Source organism: Cornus florida, unplaced genomic scaffold (genome assembly GCF_030987335.1).
Source record: "Cornus florida cultivar Cherokee Brave unplaced genomic scaffold, ASM3098733v1 CherokeeBrave_3.0.0_Hap2_Chr11, whole genome shotgun sequence".
Classification (NCBI taxonomy): domain Eukaryota; kingdom Viridiplantae; phylum Streptophyta; class Magnoliopsida; order Cornales; family Cornaceae; genus Cornus; species Cornus florida.
Window position 1 is genome coordinate 18,243,891 of NW_026775581.1, and position 26,820 is coordinate 18,270,710.

Below are 26,820 nucleotides of genomic sequence, written 5' to 3' on the forward strand. Positions count from 1 at the left end.
TAAGGAAAGTATATATTAGTACATAACAAAAAACAAATGTGAAATTTACCATTACCCAATGACCCCCCCAATCAATGGGAAAGGAATCCTTCGCCTTTTGGTCGCTAATTGCTATCAGTAAATCAACATGTGCTGGGTATAAACTTTGACCCCTCTCTCTCCTTTAGGGTCTCTCTCTCTCTCTCTCTCTTAGGTTAAAGTAGTATATCATATTCTCCTCCACTCAAATTGGGCCTTAGTTTATAAAAATAAAAATAAAAATAAAAAAATTAAGTTACAAGTGGGCTGGCTCGATTGGGCTGCATTAAAAAGAAACTAGACTAGGTTGTATTCTCCTCCACACAAATTGGGCTGCATTAAAAAGACGCCAGATTAGGATGTATTTTCCTCCACTTAGTTTGGGCCTAAGTATATATATATATATATACTTAGGCCCAAACTAAGTGGGTTAAAATAAAATAAAAATTAAGTTACAAGTGGGTTGTATTAAAAGAAATTGTATTTACATGGGCCCTGCAATTCATTTTATAAATAAAATATTTTTCATAGTATATATACTATATATATATGGCTTCACAACAAAATTTGGGGGCCCTCCAACATTGGGGGCCATGTGCGGTGGCACCATCCCCGCCACCCAAAGGCTGGCCCTGGCAAGGATTGCAATACACAAATAGTTTAAATCCAAGAAAAAATGGCAATGGCGAGTTTTGCCAGATGAAAGTCTTCGTTACTTTCTCTCTCTAGGAACCTCTACAATTCCTCCTCCCATGACGCTCTTCGCTACTCTCTCTAACCTCTTTCTCCAGAGGCTTCGCGTCGGGATTTGACGACAATGACGTCGTGGTGGTCGGCGGCGGCCCAGGTGGCTACATCCTCGCCATTAAAACCACTCAGCTTGGGCTCAAGATTACCTATATCGAGAAGCGAGGCGTGCTCGGCTGCATGTGCCTCAATGTGGGTTGCATTCCTTCTAAGGTACTCTCAACACATTCTTCTTCTTCTTAGTAGGATTTAGGGCTTCTGATACATCTCTATATGTTGTTGATTCATATGATAGTTTCTAATTTGCTTATTTTTGTGGTTTAATCGATTTCACTACTGGCATCCAAATCTAATTTTTCTATTTCATGCCTATTATTGGAGTTCTTATATATTGGGTTTATGCATTATTTTATTTATTTAATTTTTTTTTTTTTGATGAATTTGAAAGATACTGGACTTTCTGTTAGTTGAAGTTTATGTATGTGTACATATGCATATAGATATTCATTTGAAAGATACTGGACTTTTTGTTAGTTGAAGTTTATATAGTGAGAGAAACCCAACAACGAAAAAGCTCTAAGCATCAACGACCAAACTGTAGCGACCAGATCGACGAAAAAAATAACCTTCAACTTCATCAGTTGGAGGAGTTGCAGAGACTTATCAGTTCCGATGAGAAGAGCTGGGGTTATGAAAGCTTCATCGACCCATAGCTCAGTGATACAAACACAACGCTACACACACACTTTTTGCTTCCCCTAGAGACTTCCCAGGTGGGTTGCCCATCATGGTACTACTCTAGGTTATAGGTTAAACATGCTTAACTCCGGAGTTCTGGTAAGTTAATGGCCATCGTGACTTTAAAATGCGTTGTGTCATAGAAGGGTGCTGAGTCTGCATATAACACTTGTCTTTTTCATACCCAGGCGATGTGAAATTGTGCACCAATAACTCACCTAGTGTGTTAGCCTGCCAATACCTCGCATTCGCCCGCACATACTCGCCCGCATAGGTCACCACACGCATGGTCAGCTATATATATATACACACACACAAGAGAGAGCTCTATATTTTGGTGTGCTCTAGATCACAATTTATCCTGTGAGCTTGCTTCAAAGATCCAACTGATCGTTCCAGTTTAGTCTGTCAAAGACCCAACCGTAAAAGCTATCAACGACTAACCAATTATAGTGAAGAAGATAAGGATATTTTGGAAATTTTAATTTATTCAATACGTAACCTCAATAAAATTCGTCATTGACTCGTGTTAACTGTCATAGAATCGAGGTTCGTGCAAGTTAGTTTCATTTTCAAAAGAGATTCGAATAATTTACCATAGAAGAAGTCCCTGTAATTATGACAAACTATATGAGGGGTCTGTGAAATTTATCTTTTTTATTAATACAATCATTTAACTATTAAACGTGAGAAAATAATGTTGTTATCTATACACAAGGGCACCCATTAAAACTACTAATTTAAATATTAGAATCCATTTTTCATCTTTAAACGTACCGTTTTATCATAAAAGTAGTGAAAATTAAGAAGGGTTAAATGTAAAAAAAAAAACCCTGATATATAGGATTTGTGCAGAACTAGTTCTTACTTTTTGAAAATGTATATATTAGTTCATAAATTTCAAAAAATGTGCAAATAAGCCCATCGGACTATTTTTTGACAAAAAAATAAATATGAAAACCCTATTTTACCCTTTTGATTCCCATTTTGCCCTCACCCATATGCGCATATAACCCCCTCAAACCCATTTCCCGACAAAAAATAAATATGAAAACCCTATTTTATCCTTTTGATTCCCATTTTACCCTCACCCATATGCGCATATAACCCCCCTCATACCCACTCCCCCCTCTCCTCTTTTGTTCTTTCTTTCCTCAATATCTGCATATTATTTGTTTCCAAAAACCTGGATACATATACTTGGTAATGAAACCTAAATTAATTGATAAAAAAATATAATAAAAGCTGATAAGTATAATAAAAATATAAAAAAGCTTATATATACGTACTGATATAATAAAACTGATAATATAATAAAAACTATAATAAAAATATAAAACTGATAATATAATTGATAATATAATAAAAACTGATAATAAAAAAAATATAATAATCTGATAATATAAAAAATATAATAAAACTGATAATATAAATATATAAATATATATATATGCATATATATAATAAACTGATAATATAATTAAAAAATATAATAAACTGATAATATAATAAAAATATAATAATATATAAAAAAATATATAAAATCTGATAATATAATAAAAATTATAATAAAACTGATTAGTATAATAAAAATAAAAATAAAATATAATAAAAACTGATAAGTAGATGAATGGTACAAATATAAGATATATACATAGATGTATGTACGTACTGATAATATATATACATATATAATTATATATACACACAAAACACATATGCCTGAGTTGGTACTGATATGAATGATAACCATTCAATGTGTATTATTTGAGACTGGCTGTGACTCTTTTTACAGGAGGAGTCCTTTCCCTGAATTTGGAACAAGGTTTCAGATACAATGGCTTCTTGAGGGTATTATCATCATTTTACGTTGCCGAGATTTATAGTTATTACTTTTACTTTATTCAACTGAAATAAGGATATTACGTCAGTTTAAGTCTTCAGAGGCTTATTTGCACTAAATTAATAATATATGAAGGTTTTATATTATACAGAGACTTTTATGCACTATATCTATAGTAGATGGTTTTTTTTTTTGCACTTAACCCATTAAAAAACAAATAAAAAAATCAAACATGTTCAATCTCTCTCTCCCTCTCTTTTCTGTTTTTTTTTTTTGGAAAGAAAAGTTAAAAATCATTTAAAAAACAAAAGGAATAATTGCACTTACCTCCTTTGTAGATTGCCTAAATAACAAGAATCTCCCCTCCAATTTCTAATATAATACTAACCTCCCCCTCTAATTCAAGCTAGAGCAACACTTGACTCCGCTCTATTGAAGTCATGTTCAATATTTACTTAAGACCCAATAATGCCCATAAAAAACATATATTTTACATTAAAAACAATAGAAGTACAATGGCAATAATAATAATTATCCCTTAAAAAAAAAAAACTAATGAGCCTGTGAGAGAGATCAAGACATCCTTAACGGTAAGACATCCTTAACGGTACACTCTTGCGAGAAGAAAAATAATAATAGTAATAATAAAGACAAGTAGACAACTGCAGTAGTCCCGTCCGATACGTTACACCGTCACACAATGAATCCGTATCAAAGCTAAATTACCAATAAGTTGGTTGTCACCCTTACTTGCAATGATATAGAAGGCTAGCATACCCAACATGAGCTCCAAGGGAATGGGGAAATAAAAAATAAATAAATCAAAATCAAAATCATGGCTACTGCCAGGATGGAACTCGCTGGGAGGATCAAGGACCTGAGGCGGCAATTCCTGGACGACCTTAGTCGCATGATCAGTTATCTGGGAATGCTGGAGAATAGGATGACGGCCGTGGATAATCGGCTTCTGTAACACAGGTGTATTAGTAATAATAAAGCTTGTTTTCCGAACCTTTAAGTGTTGTTCCTTATTATTTCGGCATCTATTTGTTCAATGCTTGTTGATTCAAGATCTAGCATACCCGTGAAGAACTTGATCTCACTTCTTGAGATCATCAGAAATAGCGGAAGGTATGCAATATGTTGTGAGGATGTCTAGTGTGGCTGCTTTGGCATTCTTTGTCTGAAGGGCTACTATCTACATATAGAACAACAGAACAATAAGCAGAGGACACTTGAAATGCAATCTGAATGTGTGTGCACACGCGAACAAACACACACACACACACACAAACAGAGAGAGGGAGAGAGAGAGAGAGAACCTGCTGGTACGCCAAATCAAATTTCAAAAACTTCTCATCACAGCTCTCAACCATAGTGGCCAAACTTTTAAGATTTTTCACAGGCTTTCCATTAAATGCGTGAACCTGCACAAATATAGAGGGAAAAAATATATATATTCAGCAAATGACAGGCTCATGAAATTAGCGACAAAATTACAAGCACTTGCATCCATTAGCAGCTCATAACCTGAGTGTTGACAATATCCTCATATCCAATATTGATGTCAGCTGCAAGCACCTTTTACAAATTTGAAAGAAGAAATAAGATTAACAGAATCAGCACACTTCTATTGTGAAAGCATGAAAGACGTAACAGGAAAAACCTGAGAAACCACAACTAGCTGCTCATCTTCTGATTGTGGCAATTCATGCAAAAGCTTGTCCAATAGCTTTACTGGAGCTTCATATCCATAATCTTTACCATACTGGGGATAAATAATGCATAAAATAGCTGAGACAATGTATTGTAATGATAAACCTTAGGGAAGAATCATTTTTAAAAAAATTGTATTTTTTCATAATATATAGCATAATTCTCATGCAAGCTCTGTGAAATATTAGAGAGAGAGAGAGATGAAAGGTAGGGCACAGCCTGAGTGCACACAAGCCAATTACAAAAGGGTATTGCCGCCTAGAAGGTATTTATCTGCTGTGACCATTGGTTTGAGATATAATGAATTCCTGACGAACTTTCTATTGAAACAAAATTTCTAGATTGCTAAAATTGTATGCATGGTACAGAGTCTACAGACTTAGTTTTAAGTTTTATATCAAAAATATTTTTTCCTGAATTTTATTGAATGAGAACACAAGATTCACAACAAAAGAACATCTCCACTTAAATCAACCAACTCTAAACGTGCGGCCAACGTCCTGACTTCCCATGAAAGATCAAATATAACTCAAGTTGCAAACATAAAGGTAAATCTAATGAATCTATGGTCTTTGAATATTTTGAACAGGAAATCAGTTGACATTCTAGAAGAGCATTTTAGGTTGAAAAAGTTAATAAATACTAGGAGTAAAATTCTTCATTGTGCAAAACCTCAGACAGACCAAGCTAGAATTTGCTCAAAGCATGGTTGATGTAACAATTGAGCTTTGAACTTAAACTTTAACTTGGCTTTTGTAACTCACAAGTTTGAATGAACAAATGAACAAAGTTTGAGCTTATTTGTGAATGGGTCAGCTCTTTTACAGTCCTGATCACCAACATTCATGACTTTGAAACGTTTTGACCTTCCAAAGATTTTACTTTGATTACGTAATTAACTTAGATCACATGGTTTTGAGTTTCATCACAAAAGATTTATCATCCTATGCCACTAAACATGTCCTAAATAAGATTAATTATTACATCCCAAGTTTGTCTATTAAATTCTTTAGCTAGAAGAAAAGGCCATATTTCCTAGCATGAAGTCTAACTGATTTGTAATTTTAAGCCTGGCCTCAATTTTTTTTTTTTTTTTTTTTTTTTTGATAAGTAAGCCTGGCCTCAATTTTTGCTACATCAATTTAAGAACATTATCAACAAGAACACTAATACAGGTTTGAGTTTTCATCCTTTTAGTCCAAGCATATTGATATTATGATGCATTTCACAAAATGTGTGATCTTCTTTTCGACAAGTACAAAAGATAAAAATAAATAAATAAAAGGTCACAATGTGTGACCTTCAATCAATGGAAAAACTTGCTTCTCCACAATCAAAAGCCTAGAGTATGAATCATGGACACTAACAAACGACATGGTCACGAAACCCAACACAAGAAATCAAATCTTAAAAAAGTAAGATACAACCAAAAAACAAAATATATATATATATATATATAGTACTGTAGTATATACACCAAGCATTACTTCGTGATAAGTTAACTTTATATCCTTTGGTTGTAAACAAAAACTTGTAACTTACGATACACAACAATCAAGAGTCACTTTTTGTCATGTAAACAAAAATAACAGCAAGGACACGACATATATGTGCACATCCATGTACTTGAGTATATACAAGCACACTTCTTCCTCTGAACCTTCCTATATCATACTTCCATCTTAAACCAAATAATAATAATAATAATAATAATAATAATAAGTAAATTCCATACAAACAGTCAATTTAATTTTTCTTTTGTAAACCTTCTCAATGCTTAATGAATTTATATCCCAGCATTAAATATTTGTCGGTCACATGTTGGTGAGTCATGCCTCATCAGAGTCTAAAAAAGTGTCGGTTAGCTGTCCAAAGTTAAGAATTTTATTTCTGAACGGGATCTTCCATGATTAGTCCACAACATAAAAGCAATACAGAATAGATGAAAAGCTTTACACTTCTATAACAGGCACCCCATGTAGTAGGGATATAAGGTTTTGTTGAGTGAAGCTACATTGAGGTGAGTTGAGGTTAAACAATACTGCATGCACAATGCATTCATACACACAAACACGTGTTCAAAATTTTTGAAGAGAAATGCACACCTCAGAACGGAGATATGGAACGGATACAGTTGTAAAAACAAATCCTGCAATAATGTAATATGAGGGAGGTCTGCCTTTGTTGTGTGCCGGAATGAGCCTTCTGTGAGTTGCAAGTTTAATATCAAGTTTGAAAGTTTTAGAATCACGAAGAACTTTAATTGCTGCACTATCTCCAGAATATTTTTTGGTTACAAGGTAACTAAAACCAATGCGCTCTCCATGCCTAAAAGGAACTGAAAAATCACTAAGAGAGTTAATCCTATCCACAAGAAGAACATCAGAAGCCGCAAAAAGCACATCAGAAGCAAATGAATAAATAATGGAACAGAGACTAAACTTGAATATAACAATCTCCATTAATGAGTTTTCAGATACAACACTTAAAGATTAAGTCAAGCTGCAGCGTAAGAATAAACATTTTTACCATGCAAGTAACGAAAATTTCCTTGAAAACAAAAAAGCAGACCTCATGGGATTTATACAAAAATAATAATAATAATAATAATAAAATAAAAAAAATAAATGATAGAAGAAAATAATTAAGTGACTAAATATAACCGATCCAAAATTCCAGTGTATAAATATACTTTCAGCAAATCCAGTGACAGCATCAAAAGAACTCCAAAGTGTGATAGCTGTATCTTTATAAAAATCGAAATAATTTCTTTAATAAATAAGAAAATAAAAAAAGAAGTCATCGTTAGGGATGATCTTCACCATAAGGGCAGAGAAGAAAAATTACTCATAGAACATAGCTAAGAATTTATATTTTGTACTAACAATCTCTCAGAAACTAAAAGAACAAATATTATGCTTACAAGATATTATTGAACTAAAAACATCAAAATATGTGGTGATCGGGGTCTTGCTAGTGTCTTCCCGAGGCTATATAGAATAGTGATGGAGAAGATGATATCGATCGCAGACTGTTATTGGCTTGACAGCAGAAGAGTGACTTGGGATGTGTAGTTTGGGAGGCACTTTCAGGATTGGGAAATGGATGAGATCATTGGTTTTTTTGGAGTTGCATTATAGTCAGAAGATGATGGAGGAGGGCATAGATGAGTGATCTTGGGTTGGGTTGGCTCTATCCATGGTAGATTTGAGGTGCACTCTTTCTACAGGTGGCTGTTGGGCATTCAGGGTCCTTCATTCCAGTGGAAGACAGTTTGGAGCACCAAAGCCCCTATTAAGGTGGCTTTTTTTGGGTAGACAACGGCTCTAGGTAGATGATGACTATCGATAATTGGAGAAAGAGGCGACATATTATGGTGAGTCAGTGCTGCATGTGCAAGGAGGATGAAGAGTCGGTGGATCATCTTCTTTTACGTTGCTCGGCTGCTACAGAAAGTGTAGGGCATGCTTCTCAATCTGTTTCAAGTCCATTGGGGAGATCCATGGGCAGCATGCTGGAGTCTTTGAGGAGTTGTATAGGGGATTCTTCGCCTCGAGACGCTTGGAGGGTGGTTCCCCTTTGTGTGTGGTGGGGTCTGCAGAGGGAGAGGAATAGGAGGTCTTTAGAAGGAGAGGAGACCCAAGTTCTGGCTTTAAAATTTGCTATTTTGAGTTCTTTATTCTCTTGGGGAAAGAAAAGAATTGTATATCTTTAAATGAAGTTGTTGATAGCTTGATTGTATAGTTGTCTGTGGCTAGGTGGAAAGACTTTGTTTTTGTAATCTCTGGGTGTACTCCCCTTTTGAGGGTTTCTAATAAAATAATATATATTATATATATATCATACATTGTGGTCGGGAAAAATATATATATCATACATTTCTTTTGGCAATGCTATCTGTCAATTATAAAATTTTCTTATTTCATAATTAAATTATAAGGAATTTATAAAAATAATAGGACCATAAGGCATGCATAATATAAACAAAAACAATGCAAATAATTATAGTTGAGCGAGCTCAGTCTTTGTTTGGAGCACAAATGGTTCTCAAGTTGAGCTCAAACTCGGATACTACTCTTAAGAAGAAAAAAGCTACTCAAGATCATCTCAACTAGAAGCTCACATATAAGATCCTTCGTGAGAAAAGAGAAAAAATGAACTTTTTTTTAGAGCTCCTTAATTTATGAAGCTAAGCTCCAGTAGCCTACTACTCGATTTGACTTTTTTACAACCTTAAATATGGCAACAAGAGGACCATTACTAAAGCTATATGAAGAAAATAAAAATCAAGAGAAAATAAATGGTACTCCACATTTCAGTTTTTTAATCACTAATTGAGAATCATAAGAGCAACTGGACAAAATATAATTAGTCAAGAAGCCAGTACATACATACATGATACATAAACATTTTTGTCTGTATTAAAACGAAAAGAAAAAACAATGGAATTAAAGAAAATAATAGAGAATAAAAAATTATTTAGAAAATGAAAGGCAATTCAATAAATCATAAGACCTGAATGAAAAAATAAAATTAAGAAAAATATTTAGAGAAGAGTTGGGATGGGGGGTGAGAGAGAGAGAGACTTACCCGTTCCATCATTAGCAATATCAACCCCATCAAAGCTGAGGATAATATCTGATGGCATCAAAAACTTAGATTCTGGAGAAGTGGGATCAATTCTTTTTATACGAACACCCTTCTGATCAGGTTGCATCCCCATTGACAAACGCAAATCTACATTTTCCATCTTCTGCCACTCAACCCCAAGTATTGGGAATCCTAGAACATAAAATACAATAATGACAATTTAGCCACCAAGTTTTTCCTTCAGAAAAAAGAAAAAAAAAATACAATTTCAAGCTTCACATTAAGAACAATATTTGAATGACCAACGCCATTACAACTGCAGAAATGCAAGTAAAGTATGTTAAAAGATGGTAAGTATATCAAAAGATAAACCACATGTTACTTGACAACCCATGAAAATACGATCAAATGCCAAAAATGGAGCATTCGAAAGTTCGGCAACTTTTAGTTATTTTGCTCTTTGAACAAGGCATTCATGTACTTGACTACGTCAACCATATATGATTAAATTTTTTGTCACTTCTCCTTCTTTGCTTCTTCTCTTACATTGATTTTTAGTCATTTAAACCCTATTAACCAAACAGCATAACTTTTAAGTTACTAGCTACTACCAAACACATATGATCAACCAGTAATCACTGTTGTTCATTGAAATGTAATTTCTTTCAAATCACCAGGAACACTGACATTAATTGTACTAATAGCATCATAAGCGTTTGTATGGGAAGATAATTTCGCGTTCTACCTATAGCATGATGATTGTTTTAAAGAAATTTCATGGTACGGTTTAAGATTTTTCTTTCACAAAGTTTTCTATCTAAGAAATGATCAGTTTGTCTAAACTTGCTGACTGATCCAGAGCTCTAAGAAGCTTTTCTCCTCAAGACTGATTTTTCAGCAGTTGATGATGTGTATAGTGCTAATGAATTTCTTATCAATGCTAGTATATCAAACTGGACCAACTTTCTGCTTGACCAGCTACTTGGTTCTGTTGGGTATCTAAATTGCTTGATCCAAAAATAACATCTTCATACCATATCTAGAATGAATATGTCTCATACTTCTCAAAGGAACAAGAAATTTTAGAAAAAACCAAATATTACCTTTTGAAAACAATTCCGATAAAAAATGAAACGGGTTCAGGCACACTTGGACAATTTGCCCAAGGGGCAGCTAACATTCCACATGCAAATTGGTGATTGCACACTAAGAGCAGAATCACTACCAATCTCAAAATTGAATTCATCAAAAAAAAAAATCGCTGTAACATTCCACATGCGAATTTGTGGTAGACATAGTAAGTCTGGATTTACTGCCAATCTGCAGACTTAGAATCTAACTCTGGATTCTTAGAAGCTCTGTTGCACTGATTTTACGTCTCCAACCCTTACAATCTCCAAGGAGCAGCTTGGATTTATGAAACAGAAGAGTGAAATCTTAAACAAACAAACTTAATATTATTATAAAAACTATAAATATGATATGTGGTACATGTACATATACACACAACACAATTCTGGCACTTTAAAGGTGCTCCACATTCCCACACTCACGTGAAATTGTGCATTGGTACTTTGATGCCATACTCTTGCTTCCACCAACCAAAAAAAATTCTCCTGCTCTTGCACTTTGTCACTTAGCACTTGAGTGATTTGTACGACTGTTACTTTATCGTTCCTTAACACATCCTCCCATTTTTATCAAGGTTGTCAGGATCGAGATTCTACATAGGATCGTTGGGGGCTCCGTAGGATCGGAATCGTAAGATTCTAACAAACTAGTAGAAAAAGAATTCAAACTAACTTCTTAAACAATAATGTCTCTAAAATATAGCAAGAATAAGCCCAAAACACAAAAAACAAATGTATAAAAGTATCATTCCAAATATAGTTACATACAACTTGGGATAAATTCATACATATAGATCATAGAGAATGTAGTTCAAAAGGAAGAGCTTGCATGACAACTATGCAACATCAATTCAATTTGAATCGTGAGAGACAATACTAACTTGCAATAGATGCTAGGTAGTACGTTCAAGAGGAATCGACCAACGTTCATTAAAAAGTAAATCCAAAATGTGATGTTGTGGCCTGAATTTGGTGTTGGGTCACGTTGAGGCCAGTTTACGACCCGACAACCCGTTTGATGAGCTTTGTGGGCCCAAGCCCACCAAAGCTCTGGGGTTTCGGGGGCTTGGCCCTGGGGAAATTTTTTGACCCATTTTTTGCTCATGGGTTATGGACCCTAATTAGTACTCTTTGTAACCTGATATATAAGGGCATTTAGGATTTGGAGTGGGTGTGAGAGAGACACTGAAATTTGTACAGAATTGAGAGTGAGAGGCTGAAACTTGTAATCTCCGATTTGACAAATAGTGAAGACTTTCGCTGGATCTCCACCGTGGACGTAAGCTTTGCCGAACCACGTATAAATCTTTGTGTTCTTTGTGTGGTGTGTTTATTTTTCCGTCGTGTTTCGTAATTGTTGCTTGGTTCGCTGCATTTGTCATAACACAAAATAATAATAATAATAATAATAAAGTAACTAACATTATTTATATAAAAATTGGGTGATAGACACCCCTGTTTTTGTCTATAAAAAATATCTGCATTGTATTAAAGGAATGAATGAACAATTTTTCATTATATGAACATAAACATGAACTAATAGTAAATAGTCTAATACCAAATAACAATTTATAAGGTCAAAACTAAAGAAAATTAAAACCAAGAAGTCAAGAACCAAAAGTTAGAAACAAAACAACAAGCCCAGAAAACTCATCCCCTATATTCACTGAAAAATCACAATCAACCATGAAAAAAAAAAAAAAAAAACTGAGTCTACGATTCTACCAACGATTTTACTGATTCTACCACAAATATGATTTATGTGCGATTTAGATCGATTTGGGGTGCTAGGATCGCAGAATCGTGCGATTCTATGATGTAGAGTCGCGATTTTAACAACCTTGATTTTTATGCATTCAGTGCTGCCAGACAATATACATTCACAAAATATTCCTCATCTTGATTCTTAAAGTAGGATATAGAAGAAATAGGTGCTTAATTCTAATAGTAAAGGGTTTCTCTACGTTTTTTTTTTTTTTTTTTGATAATCGTGGGTGTTCGGCCAGCTTGCACGCACCTCAACTAATCTCACGAGGCCCCGAAGTTAACAACTGGGTAAGCCTCCAATGGCCTTGCGGAGACTCAAACTGGTGACCATTGGGGAGCAAACCCAAGGCCTGACCAGCTGAGCTACCCCGCAGGGTCAAAGGGTTTCTCTACTTTGAGCATGGCTATTTACTGATTAAAGCTTTCATTTGTGCCAATTGAGTAGGCTGAGTTACCGATTTCCAATTACGATGATTGTAGGTGATCATGTTACTTGTAGGAGTACAAAACTAACAATTGGATCCGGATTAAAAGTTAAATAATAATTTAGATTGATAACACATATATATATGAGGTCTTATGGTTCAAGTTGATGATCTAAAGCTAGGTTCTAAAGCAAAAGGGTCCAATTAAACCCCACAAACCAATGTATATGATTTCTGCTGATTAAGTAACAAATAAGACATATATAAACCTAAACATTCTTCTTGCAAGGAATGTATAACCAAAATATACCAGTGTAAGCGCCATTTTTTTCATAATCTTGAATGAAGTGCGTGATGACTGGCGTTGGTATGACATAACCTATATTCTCTGCATCTTCATGTTTAAGGGACTGAAATGCGATACCAACACAACTGCCCTTATCACTATAGGCAGGTCCTCCAGAATTTCCCGAATTTATAGCAGCATCTATCTGAAAAACAAACCTCATTCAAGAGATAAATGGTTTATAGAACAACAATAGATAGAGTGAATAAGGTAGAATAGCTGCAAACCTGCAACCCTAGAAGCTCAGTAGACCCATGAACATATGACAGAATCTCTATACGTGAAACAACCCCACTTGTTACAGAGATCGTGTCTCCCCCAATTGGGTATCCCACAACAGTCACTGCATCTTGAAGTGCAGGCAAATCCCCAAATTCCACAGGTGATACACCTTCCCAAAACTCATCATCGTCTACTGTAAGCAAAGCTGCAACATCACGTATATCAAAATATATATTAACTAAAAATCAACTCTAAAAAATTACATAAATTATCAGCATATTAAGAGTGCAACACACAAATCCTTAAGCATGAGTGCAATTCACAATAACTAAGATTTGTCCAAAAGTTATCTCATTCCAAGCACCAATCTAGACCAAGTAGTCAACATATCCAACTTCCCAAAACCCTTCCCAAAACCCTTCATCATTCACTGCAAGCATAGCTGCAACATCGCACAGCTAAAATAAAACCAAAGTCCAATTACCATAACCCACAAAAATACTAATGCTTACAATCCGTTCCTTCACATGATACAGAGTTAGGATAAAGACACAATCACACACAATTACAATCAATTACATATATATATACAGACAAATGCATCACGTAACACAAATTCACCACTGACTGATGAGTGAATGAAAAGATAAATATTTTCAGACTTCAAATACACAGAAATGGAGGGCCTGTTTGGTTCAGTTCTCTGAAAACAGTTTTCAAGAACTTTGAAAACTTAAAAGAGTTTTAGATAACCATAAAAGACAGTTCTTTGAATCCATGTCATTCTTTAACTCAGTCGTCAGAAAAAAAAATTGAAAATTTTGAACTCTTTTTCTGGTTTCCAATTCTCCTAGAACAAAAACTGAACAATGAGGCACTGAAATGCTCACCAATATCACATTCTGTCCCAAAAGCAAGCACTCTAGCTAAGTACTTGGTATCAGACCCACGCTTTTTCAGCTTCACCTGCGTATAGTGCTCCACCGAATGCGCATTCGTCAACACCCTCCTCCCACCAATGACAAACCCACTACTGCTCGAACTGTTCTGCCTCTTCCTCTGCCACGGCTGTGAGAAATTCGGCTCGTTGTGCACGCAAAACACCTTCACCACCGCGTCCATTGCCGCCACCACCACACTATCCGCCGCCGCCGCAACCAAATCATGCCCCGCTACAGCGTCTCCGTTGCTCTCGATTCGTCTCGCCGGAGAAGTCACTACGGTTTCGTCGGCTTGTTTGGAGGTTTTCGGGGGACGGCCACGGCCACGGCGGCTGATAGGGTGGTCGGAAGAGGGGGCGTCGATGACGTCGTCCGTGGTGGTGTTGGTTGTTTGGAAATCTAGGGTTTCGGCGACTCGTATTTTAGGGTTTCGACCTCTTTTACGCTTGTCTCCCATCTCACCTTGTTTATGGTGTTGTTTGAGTTAGACTGTATCGGGAACTTTGTAGAGAGAAAAACTTTTCCGAATTCCAGAGAGAGTAATCTGTGAGAGGTACTTTGTAGAGAGTGAGAGTGGAAGGAAGAAATGTAAATGCAGCGGGGGGTTTTGGCGGGGTGATACTACAAAACGACGCCGTGACAGTGTAAAATTTTGTAATATCTCATCTCTTACACTGAAGAATTCTATGCTTCGCTCTTGTAAAAAAAATAATAATAATACTATATGGAAGGGAGAAAATAATTAATAAATCTTTTTTTTTTTTGTGTTGGCTAAGAGAGAATTTATTGTGTTCCTATGAGAAAAGGAAGAAAAAATAATAATAGTAAAAGCAAGTTTTAATTTATGATAGTAGTAATTTAGTATGTTGGAATAATTTAGGATAATAGTAATTAAAATTTTCTATAATAATTTTATTTTTTTAAAGCTTAATATCTTTAAAAAAATATCTTTCCTCCTAGAAAAACTTAATTAAAGCATTAAAATTATTGAAGAAAACATTTAAATTAAAATTTTAAAATTTATTATATTATAGATTAAAAAACATTTCTCAACCAAATAACATACATTTTTTTTCTTATATATAACCCAAAAAAATAAAATTTGGGGGGAATGGAAATCACCCTCTCAAGTGTTGTTTGATAAAATAAAAATTGTTACGAAATATTTTAGGGTATAATTTATAAAGTACTGACTTTCCAACTTTGAAAACATGCAACATGTTTTGTTATTTTCCACTAATAAAAGAAAAATGTTTGGTACTATTACAAAAATGAAGGTGACAAATGTTTGGTACTATTACAAAAATGAAGGTGACAAAGTTGACTGACTTTTTGATACCCTTTAGGTGTGAAAATGGTTCCCAGGATTTTTTAGCACTCTACTAGTCATATAAATTTGCAGTAAAGTATGGGCTTCCCCCTTCAATTTTGAAAGTATAGCTCTTTTATGAACTATGATTGTATATTATATTGGGTGAATTGTAAAAAATTTCTCTCGATTATTAGCCAATTATAAAAAACTTTCTTTATAAATATTTTTAACAAAAAATTTTCCTAAGGTGTCTTGAGGGGGGTGATTTTAACTTAACTACTGTGGAGGGAAAAAAACTCCCTCCAATAAAAAGCGCACACGTCATCACTACACTCCAAGGACATATAAGGCCCATCATGCTCAAATCCAAATTAAGGGTATTTTTAGTCCAAGACCATTGTTATTTGTCATCCAGCCTCCATCAAGGCCGAATCAAGAGGTCATCGGCCCAACTAGTTAGTATTTAAACATCTGGTCCGTTACTCAAGTCCAGCCGGATCAAAGTATGTTCAGCCCAGTTATTCAAGAATGCACAAATCCTATCAGTTGAAGGATTTACCGTAGAAGGAAAATTCTGAGATAGGAAGTTCTGTACAAGGCAAGTTCTATGTATGGAAAATTAGACAATGGAAAGAACTCTACTAGTAAAGAACGTTTATATAGAAAGAATTGGAGGGCAAGCAAGGCGAGTCCTACCATAATTCTACAATCTTTTGTATATAAATAGAGGCTTAGATCTCCAATAAAGGGATCAAGCAATTCTACGCTTCGAGATATATTGTTCTTGTTTATTTTACTATTGATTGAGTGAGTTGTTTTATTTTTCTTAATCATTATTGGTTGAGCGAAATTTTGCACCTACACTTTGGCGCCGTCTGTGGGAATCGTATAAAAATATACTCCCACTTGTTCTTCAAATGAAATCCTTAGTCGTATCTGGAATGTCAAACGGAGAGTCAGCAATGAATCAATAGATAGAATTGATGCAAAAGATGCGAGAGGAGTTCTTGCACCAATTTGAGACACTCCGGCAAGCAAACGATACGAGTGTCGCCCAGATAGCTGCGCTTCAGCAGCAGACTCATACGCTGCACACGACAATGGCCAGGCTAACGCCACAACCACCACCAGGCGATGCTGTAGCACCACCCCCACCCAGAATTTACCTCCAGTTCACGAGCCTCCGGCCAACGGGACACCACCCAACGGGGCTCGACCTAATGAGGTTCAGCAAAAGCAAGGGACGAGGTCCGAGGCGGTTGCTTCGGATAATCTCCCGTGCCGCACACAGGACGAACAGGCCGAGTCCAGCCATAGGCTTACGGTATGGTCCAATGGCGTTCCAGATGGTGCACGCGTACAAGATGCCTTCGACGAAAAGAAGCTATTAAGAGTTCAGACACCAGCCGAGATGGCTAGAGAGCACAAGAACTCCTTGGTCAAGTTCCCCTTTACTGACGATGTGTACCTTGTGGAGAGACCAAAGAAGTTCACTATGCCATCCTTCACCCAGTTCGATGGGGCAGGAGACCCCTCTCGGCATCTCGATCATTATGCGCAAAAGATGGCACTAGACGATCATAACGATCCGTGGATGTGTAAGGTTTTTCCTACCAGTTTAACCGGAGCAGCGTTAGAATGGTTCAGGAATAGGCCACACAAGTCTATCCCTGATTATGAGACCTTGTGCACTATGTTCTTAGCCCAGTATTGCAGAAATAAGAAGCAGAAGAAAAGTATCGCCAGCTTTTTCACCATAAGGCAAAGGAAGGGAGAAACTCTGCAAGATTTCTTATCCAGGTTTAACATGGGAGCCTCGGAGATAGCAGATTGCCACCCTGCCACGGCAATCGAAACATTTAAGTTGGCAATGATCCAGGGAACCAAGTTTCACACATCCTTGATCAAATATTCCCCCCCGGATATGCAGACTTTGAACGCTAGGGCACAAATCTACATTCGGTTGGAGGAAAACGTAGCCCACCGTGCACAGCACGCTACCCTCGTCACAGTGGAAAACAAGTCTCGAGAGAAAGCTGCAAGCACAAGGATGCAGAAGGTTCCTCATACCGCCACACTAGTCACCCAAGCGCCTGAGAAGAGGCGAAGGACAGAGGACAGGCTTACCCCTCTCCGTACTACCTTAGCGCGCCTATTCCAAGAGAATAAAACGAGGTTCACAACTCCTCAGCCCATGAAACAACCCTTGGAGCAGAGGGATAAAAGCAAACATTGTGCCTACCATAGAGACTATGGGCATTCCACCAATGACTGCAGGTCCCTTCAGCGACAGGTAGAAAGCATGATAGCGAGAGGAGAGTTGGTGGAGTATTTCGCTACGAAGGAGTACGTAAAACCTCGGGAGGTTAACTCTCGACGGGTGGAGGGCAGTCAGGTAAAGGTTATCCATGCCATACACGGAAGGTCAGAGGATGATGAAGAGTCTGAAGAATTGTACGGATCCAGGCTGAGAGAGGCTCATAAGTTAAGAAGATTGTCTTCGGTAAACACGGTTGCACCAGGCAGCATCAACATTGGATTCGGTAACAATGATCTGTCTAGAGTCCAGCGCCCGCATGAGGACCCCTTGGTCATCAGCCTCCTGGTAGCGAATTATATGATTAGGAGGGTGCTGATAGATCCGGGAAGTAGCGCCAACATCATTACAAAAGCAGCCTTCGATCAGCTGGGGGTCTCACCATCGTCCATCAGGCCAACTTCGAGCCCCCTAATGGGGTTTGATGGTACTAAGGTGAATCCGCTTGGGGTGATCGATCTATCCGTTACTGCAGCAAAGAGGACTCTGAAGGAGAACTTTGTAGTGACGGAAATTCATCCATCTTATAACCTCATTATGGGGAGAGGTTGGATCCATCGTATGAACGGAATCCCTTCTACCCTTCATCAAGTAATGAGGTGTTTATCCCCAGATGGCAGGGAGGTCATCGACCTCTGGGGAAACCAGGTTGCTGCAAAAGAATGTTACATGCTAACGCTACATGAAGCAAAGAAGGCGTCGAAATCACCTCCGTTAGAGGCGAATCCCAAAGACGCAATCAAATAGCAGTTACAGTATCCTCTGCCCAAGTATCTCAAGGCAGAGGAAGAAGCCGAGGCTGAAGCACCTACCGAGGAATCCCTCGAAGCTATACAGGTAGTCCTCGGAGACCCTCAGAAAGTCACCTACATTGGCTCATCTTGCATAGCCGAAGAGAAGGAAGTATTGATCAGGGTCATTCGGTGCAATTCGGATATCTTTGCCTGGGATCACTCGGACATGGTAGAGATCAATCCTACGGTCTCATGTCATAGTTTGAGGGTTAACCCAGAATTCAGGCCAGTCAAGCAGAGGCACCGACGGTTCGCACCTGAACGGAATCGCATAATAGCCGAGGAAGTAAATAAACTATTACAAGCATGATTCATTCGAGAGGTGCAATACCCACAATGGCTCTCAAATGTAGTAGTCGTTCAAAAGAAGAATAGGAAATGGAGGGTATGTGTAGATTATACCAACCTTAACAAAGCTTGTCCAAAAGATAGCTTCCCTCTGCCCAAGATTGATCAAATGGTGGATGCTACGACAGGTTATGAGAGGCTCACATTCCTCGATGCATACTCCGGCTATAATCAGATTCCCATGAATCCTGAAGATGAGGAGAAAACCGCTTTCATCACAGAGACGGGCACTTACTGCTACAGAGTGATGCCCTTCGATCTAAAGAATGCCGGAGCCACCTACCAGCGACTTGTCAATAAAATCTTCAATAATCTACTGGGGAATACAGTTGAAGCCTATATCGATGACATGGTGGTCAAAAGTATACGGAAAGAGGACCACCCGAAGCACCTCCAGGAGGTCTTTGATACTCTCAAGAGGTACAATATGAAGCTGAACCCCACCAAGTGCTCCTTCGCCGTCTCGTCAGGACAGTTCCTCGGACACATTGTAAATAAAAGAGGAATAGAAGTAAGCCCAGCTCAGGCAAAGGCACTCATACAGAACCAAGAGCCAAAAACCCGTAGGGAAGTGCAGGTTCTAACCGGCCGAATTGCGGCTCTCAGCCGGTTTATATCCCGATTATCTGATAAGTATAAACCTTTCTTTGATGCTATTCGATCCAAAAACAAAGATATATGGGGACCTTAGCAGCAGGAAGCTCTCAATCAATTGAAAAGCTACATGACAAAACCCCCAATCCTTTCTGCTCCAACGCCCGGAGACACTCTCATCCTGTACTTGGCAGTATCAGCTGTAGCAACAAGCGCAGTGTTGATTAAAGAATGAGGCAAGGTTCAGCATCCAATCTTTTACACAAGCAAAACGATGACGGATGCCGAGATACGGTACAGCAAGACGGAAAAGGTAATCCTGGCGTTAATTTATGCCAAGAGGAAACTTCGACATTACTTCGAATCTCACAGCATAGTGGTACTTACAAATCACCCTATACGGGCTATCCTAGCTAAACCAGACTTGTCTGGTCGAATTACAAAATGGGCTATTGAACTTAGCTCTTTTGACATCACCTATGCACCGAAGGTATCTCACAAGGGGCAGTCAGTAGCGGATTTCCTACTAGAGTATGAAGATCAACCTGAGGAACCGACACTTCAAGAGCCGTACTGGGAGTTACGGGTTGATGGCTCTTCCAACCAGAAAAGGGCAGGGGCTGGGATTGACATCACAACACCCGAGGGTACCAAGCTACAGCAGTCAATTTTGCTAGATTTCCCAGCTACTAATAACGAGGCCGAGTATGAGGCGTTGCTTGCCGGACTTCAGCTAGCTAAACAGCTACAGGTACGGTGTTTAAAAGTTTTTAGTGACTCACAGCTTGTGATCAATCAAGTGACAGGGCACTATTCTCCCAAGGAGGAACGTATGAAGTCATACAAAGATGCTGTAGAGAGTGCCATCCGGGAGTTCGATCAAATCGAATTCCATTAGGTACCACGAGATGAAAATGCCGAAGCAGATCGATTAGACGCAGCCGTATCATCTTCAGACGAAGAGTTGATTCGGCTTGTTCCAATCGATGTTCTCAAAGAACCCAGCATTAATCCCCGGCAAGAGGTGATGGTGATCCCGGAAGTTCCACGCGAGCCATGCTGGATTGATCCAATCGAGGCCTACCTCAAGGAGGGAGTTCTCCCAAATCAAAAAGTTGAGGCAAGGAAGCTTAGGCTTACCGCGGCTAAGTACTCAATCATCAATAACCAGTTGTACCGAAGGTCATTCTCCGGTCCTTATCTCAAGTGTTTAACCCCTACTAAGGCTCTCACAATTCTAAAACAAATTCATGAAGGAGATTGTGGAAATCACTCGGGAGGAAGATCCCTTGCACACAAAATTCTAACCCAAGGTTATTTTTGGCCATACTTGGCTCGGAATGCCGAAGAATACTCAAGAAGATGTGACAAGTGTCAGCGCCATGGTCCAATAAAGTATCAACCTACCGAAGGTTTGCACGCTATGGCTAATCCATGGCCGTTCGCCCAATGGGGGATTGATGTAGTAGGACCGTTACCCAAAACCATCGAAAAAAAGGAGCATGTGCTTCTGGCTACGGATTACTTCACCAAGTGGGTGGAAGCTGAAGCCTTCTCTAGCGTCACCCATGAAGAAGTAAAGCATTTCATTTGGAGCAACATTATTTGCCGGTTTGGGGTACCAAAAGTCATCGTAATGGATAATGGTAAGAACCTCGATAACAGAAGTACAAGAAAGTTCTTTAGCGAACATGGAATCCTGCAAAAATTGGCTGCAGTTAGTCATCCACAAGGCAATAGGCAAGCTGAAATAACTAATCGCACGATATTCGGGTGCTTAAAGAAAAAATTGGAGAAATTAAAGACAAAGTGGTACGAGAATCTCCCTCAAGTGCTCTGGGCCTATCGAACCACTCCAAGACGACCCACGGGAGAAAGCCCATTTGCTATGGCATATGGATCCGAAGCTGTCATTCCTACCGAGTCCACAATCCCAACCCTTCAGACATCCTTGGTACTGGAAGGGAACAATGAGCAACAACTCGAACATAGCCTTGATCTTGTGGACGAAAGGAGAGATGCAGCAGCAATTCGGCTCGCGGCATACCAACAGCAGGTGTGTAACAGTTATAACAAACACGTCAGATTCAGGAGCTTTGTGGTAGGCGATTGGGTTTTGAAGCAGTAGACAGCTCATGTAAAGAAACTGGAACCTAATTGGACCGGACCCTACAGGGTTACCGAAGTTGTGGGGAAAGGAGCATATCGTTTGGCCGAAGCTGGCGGACATCCCATTGCGCGTCCTTGGAACGCAATACACCTGAAAAGGTATTTCCATTAGTTAAGTTTGTCAATTTTGCTACAAATTCTTCACAAATAAGGCTGAGTATGTCCACAGTCAGCCAAACTTTTCTTTATTTTGCTTCTATATTCAGTACAACTCTACTCTATTTTTGTTTCTTTCTATAAAAATGGGGGCCATACTACTCTATGATTGTGTAACTTTTATGCATGCATCGCACTATGCAATTTTTATGCAATTAGAAGTAAGCTGCTAAAAAGCATTCGTCACAATGATTTTTAAGAAAAAAAAAAAAAACAAAAAAAAAAAAAAAACAAAAACAAAAAACATGAGTTATGGCCTATGCTTAAAACTTTCTATCCCACATCGACAAAAAAGTATGTGCTACATTCTGTTATATATGGGAATATTCAAATAGTTAATTACGGTGTAAGGAGGGCCCGCTGGTATTTAAGGCTGTCAAGCTCGATACCAGAGGCATTCCTTACACCGACCTTTTTGACAAAATTTAGTCTATATCCCACATCGGATAGAAATAGAAAAGAAATGCGGTTCATATATGCGTGGTCCACAACATTTGGTTGCCAAAAAGGGAGTATCAGTGGAGGAGGAAAGTCTCCAAAGTCAACAAATAGGAAACTTCACAGCCACTGTTACTCGCTTTCTTGGCCTCTTATCATTTTTGAATCCTCGGCCTCATGATAAGTTGTTTGAGAAAAAATATAAACAAACTTCCCCTCAGGCTCAGCGCCGGGGAGTAATTCATTTAACCTCCCCTCAGGCTCAGCGCCGGGGAGTAGTTCATTCGCTTCGGACCCTAAGTATCCGGTTCTGCAAAACCTCCCCTCAGGCTCAACGCCGGGGAGTAATTCATTTAACCTCCCCTCAGGCTCAGCGCCGGGGAGTAGTTCATTCGCCTCGGACCTTGAGTGTCCGACTCGGCAAAACCTCCTCTCTGGCTCAGCGCCGGGGAATAATTCATTTAAACCTCCCCTCAGGCTCAGCGCCTGGGAGTAGGTCATTCGCCTCAGACCCTAGGTGTCTGGCTCCGCAAAAATCTCGCCTCGGACCCTAAGTGTTCGGCTCGGCAAAAATCTCGCCTCGGACCCTAAGTGTTCGGCTCGGCAAAAATCTCGCTCCGTACCCTAAGTGTCCGACTCGACAAAACCTCCCCTCTGGCTCCTCCCCAGGGAGTGTTTAATTCGCCTCGGATCCTAAGTGTCCCAGACAGCTTCAGACCCTAAGTGTCCTATTCAGCACTATTCCTCCACGACTCAGTGCCGAGGGACAATCCGCCTCGAATCCTAAGTGTCCGAGACAGCTTCGGACCCTAAGTGTCCTATTCAACAATATTCCTCCACACTCAGTGCCGAGGAATAATTCACTTCAGACCTCTGGTGCCCGGATCAGAACTCTTTCCTCCGGACTCCAAGTGTTTAATACCCTATGGATGTGGATATATCATAAGTTCATCATGATCCACCCCACATCAGGAATACACGAGAAGGAAAGAGTATGTATACGTCTACTGCAGGCAAGTAAAAGGCAAGGAGAGTTCACTTAACAGTTAAATCATTGTCCATATGAATCATCCTGAGATATCAACTAAACTGTTATAAGGATCTCCTTCTTCCCACCATCCTTGCTTTTTCTCGGATAGCATAAATCTGAAGCATAAAGACAATGTGTTTTGTTTAAACATATTACCAGTCAGAAAAATATGAACAGTATCAAAAGCATACAGCAAAAACAAATCAGGTATTGAAAGCCTAAAACAAAAAATTATATTCATTATCCCAAACATGCTGTCAATAAAAACAAAATACATGGTTCTACTTCCTCTTCGGATTGAAGTGAGTAGATTCAAAAGCATCCACTACAGTAGGACTTGGGGTAGGAGGAATTGAAGCCACAGGGGCAGAAGAGCTAGGAGTACCCTTCAGGTGCGCCTTCACCATCTCGGCAAAGCGGATTTCAGCTTCCAAAGCCTATGGCCCTTCATTATATGGGAAGTGCACCCCCACCTGCTTGTCAAAAGCATCGGGATCCATCGTCCTAGGGCCTGAGCCCTGATTATAGCCAGACTGGAACGCTTTAGCACTAGCCAGGTGTGCCAGACAGGAGTAGCGCCCCTGCATTTGCTTCCCCGCCTTGAAGCAAGTAGTAAGAGCCTCGGTCAGGCGTTGAACTTCGGCCTGAAGAGAATCCACCTTAGCCTCAGAGGCTGCCAACTGCCTCTTATACGCATCCTTGGCTTCAGAAGCTATCTTCAGATTGGTAGAGGCAGTGGTGGCTCTCTTCTCTGCATTGTCAAGATCCTTTTCCAGCTTCTTGATGGAGAGGGATTGGGCTTCAGCAGTGGCGCAGAGGGCCATGGTGTGGTATAGACTCTGTATAACAGAGGAACAAATATGAGCATAAATGGAAACATAAGTAAGCAAGAGTAACATAATTCTGAAGGAGCAATGCGAACTTCTATGGCCCGGACCGGGGCAGAGGGGAGTAGTTGTTCCAACCCCATTTGGTTGATGGCTTCCTTGTCCTTTGGGAGCTACATCCCTCGAGCCACCGCCAGTGCAGCTGAAGGGTCTGTAATCACAGAATCCCCTGAGTACAGGACTGACTTGTCAGCCCTGGTGAAGGAAGGAGTCCAAGGAGCCCCAGTCTCAGCCAGAACAAAGGCCCTGACTTCATCTTCAGGTTCGGCCACTCCAGCCTTTTTCCCTCTGCTTTTAGAAGGGACCTTGCCCTTGCCAGAGGATGGGGGGTTGAGGCGAGATTTCTTCATTGGTGGTTCCTCAGCCTCCACCTCATCCTCAGTAGATCTAATAACGACCAAGGGTTGGGCATCTTCGACTTTCTTTTTTAAAGCCTCAGCCCTCCGTATCTCCTCCTCAGTCATGGGGAAACTGTCAAAGGATAGTAGAGACAGATCCATGAGGTCTGCAGCAACAGCACTGGAGGCAATATCCTTGAGGTTTGAAGAAGTTAGCAGGTCCTCGATAGGCGAGGGGTTACTCCAGACTCGTTCCTCAAGAAAAGAAAGTCTGTTCCTTGCTGCGGAGGATGGGACTGTAGCTGAAAAAACACCAAGAAACTCATAAGTACGGCGAAACATTAAGACTTAGCAAGGAAAACAGCCAGAACACTTGGTATGAAGGGAGGTTAAGTATTTTATACCTAATTTCCCGAACTTGCGCAGGATGGGGAGCGTAATTGATTGGGGCACGAACCATTTTCCTTTAACTATAACCATCCTTTCTTTCCACTTCTTTTCGGATGAAGGAAGGTTCGTGCATATCCTCTGATGAAGGGGAGAGGTAAAAAAGAAGCGACCAGGCTCGGTCCCATGCTTAGATATATTGTAAGTAAGCAGAAGGTCGGCAAGGGTCAAATCCAGAGCCTCTAATTTCCGGCGCACCAACAGTGCCGAAGGGATGCGAAAGAAATTAGGATTTACCTGAAGGGGGGCAAGACCTAACTTGTTGAAAACTAAATGATAGAAGGGATGAAGAGGGAATTGGAGGGCGTTAAGATGCCTTACCGAAAGAAGCAATTCACTCTCTTCAATTCCCTCGCCGGAGGTAAAATCGGCACCCTCGGGATATTTTGCAATTTCTACTCCCTCGGGAATATCAAATTCTTCCATTACCGAAGCAATAGAGAACTTGATGCGGCGCAAAAGCAATGTCACAACCAGAGCACACTATGGTGGTTCCTCAGCCTCCACCTTATCCTCAGTAGATATAATAACGACCAAGGGTTGGGCATCTTCGGCTTTTTTTTTTAAAGCCTCAGCCCTCCGTATCTCCTCCTCAGTCATGGGGAAACTGTTAAAGGATGGTAGAGACAGATCCATGAGGTCTGCAGCAACAGCACTGGAGGCAATATCCTTGAGGTTTGAAGAAGTTAGCAGGTCCTCGATAGGCGAGGGGTCACTCCAGACTCGTTCCTCAAGAAAAGAAAATCTGTTCCTTGCTGCGGAGGATGGGAATGTAGCTGAAAAAACACCAAGAAACTCATAAGTACAGCGAAACATTAAGTCTTGGCAAGGAAAACAGCCAGAACACTTGGTATGAAGGGAGGTTAAGTATTCTATACCTAATTTCCCGAACTTGCGCAGGATGGGGAGCGTAATTGATTGGGGCACGAACCATTTTCCTTTAACTATAACCATCCTTTCTTTCCACTTCTTTTCGGATGAAGGAAGGTTCGTGCATATCCTCTGATGAAGGGGAAAGGTAAAAAAGAAGCGACCAGGCTCGGTCCCATGCTTATATATATTGTAAGTAAGCAGAAGGTCGGCAATGGTCAAATCCAGAGCCTCTAATTTTCAGCGCACCAACAGTGCCGAAAGGATGCGAAAGAAATTAGGATTTACCTGAAGGGGGGCAAGACCTAACTTGTTGAAAACTAAATGATAGAAGGGATGAAGAGGGAATCGGAGGGCGTTAAGATGCCCTACCAAAAGAAGCAATTCACTCTCTTCAATTCCCTCGCCGGAGGTAAAATCGGCACCCTCGGGATATTCTGCAATTTCTACTCCCTCGGGAATATCAAATTCTTCCATTACCGAAGCAATAGAGAACTTGATGCGGCGAATAAAGATGATTGCTTTCCTCTCTTCATAAGTAAGAACATTATCAGAGCCTGAGGTGGATGTCTCGGCTGGAAGGGGGGAAGTACCTAATTGATTCAACGAAAGACGATCTGTAGAAACCCTAGGAGTG

At 39.3% G+C, this 26,820-nt stretch overlaps 2 protein-coding genes across 3 annotated transcripts in view; one reads left to right on the top strand and one right to left on the bottom strand.

Moving 5' to 3' along the window:
* The first annotated feature begins 630 nt into the window (after positions 1-630).
* Positions 631-26,820, top strand: part of LOC132287157 (uncharacterized) — a 31,725-nt gene continuing 5,535 nt past the window's right edge. Inside the window, exons 1-2 of the mRNA XM_059789678.1 lie at positions 631-978; positions 3,299-3,354. Of these exons, the coding sequence (XP_059645661.1) occupies positions 836-978; positions 3,299-3,354 (199 nt within the window). The 5' untranslated portion in view covers positions 631-835. The remainder of the gene's footprint in view (positions 979-3,298; positions 3,355-26,820) is intronic.
* Positions 3,816-15,071, bottom strand: LOC132287156 (protease Do-like 9). 2 transcript variants are annotated; one of them, XM_059789677.1, is made up of 10 exons: positions 14,433-15,071; positions 13,548-13,747; positions 13,285-13,465; positions 9,653-9,844; positions 7,168-7,400; positions 5,013-5,114; positions 4,877-4,927; positions 4,669-4,773; positions 4,429-4,544; positions 3,816-4,313 (listed from the first exon to the last, which is right to left on the bottom strand). In XM_059789677.1, the coding sequence occupies exons 1-9, from the start codon at positions 14,938-14,940 to the stop codon at positions 4,446-4,448; spliced, it is 1,671 nt and encodes a 556-aa protein (XP_059645660.1). In that variant the 5' UTR covers positions 14,941-15,071; the 3' UTR covers positions 3,816-4,313; positions 4,429-4,445. The 2 variants fall into 2 exon arrangements, with proteins under 2 accessions (XP_059645660.1, XP_059645659.1); XM_059789676.1 differs by having other exon boundaries at positions 3,816-4,544.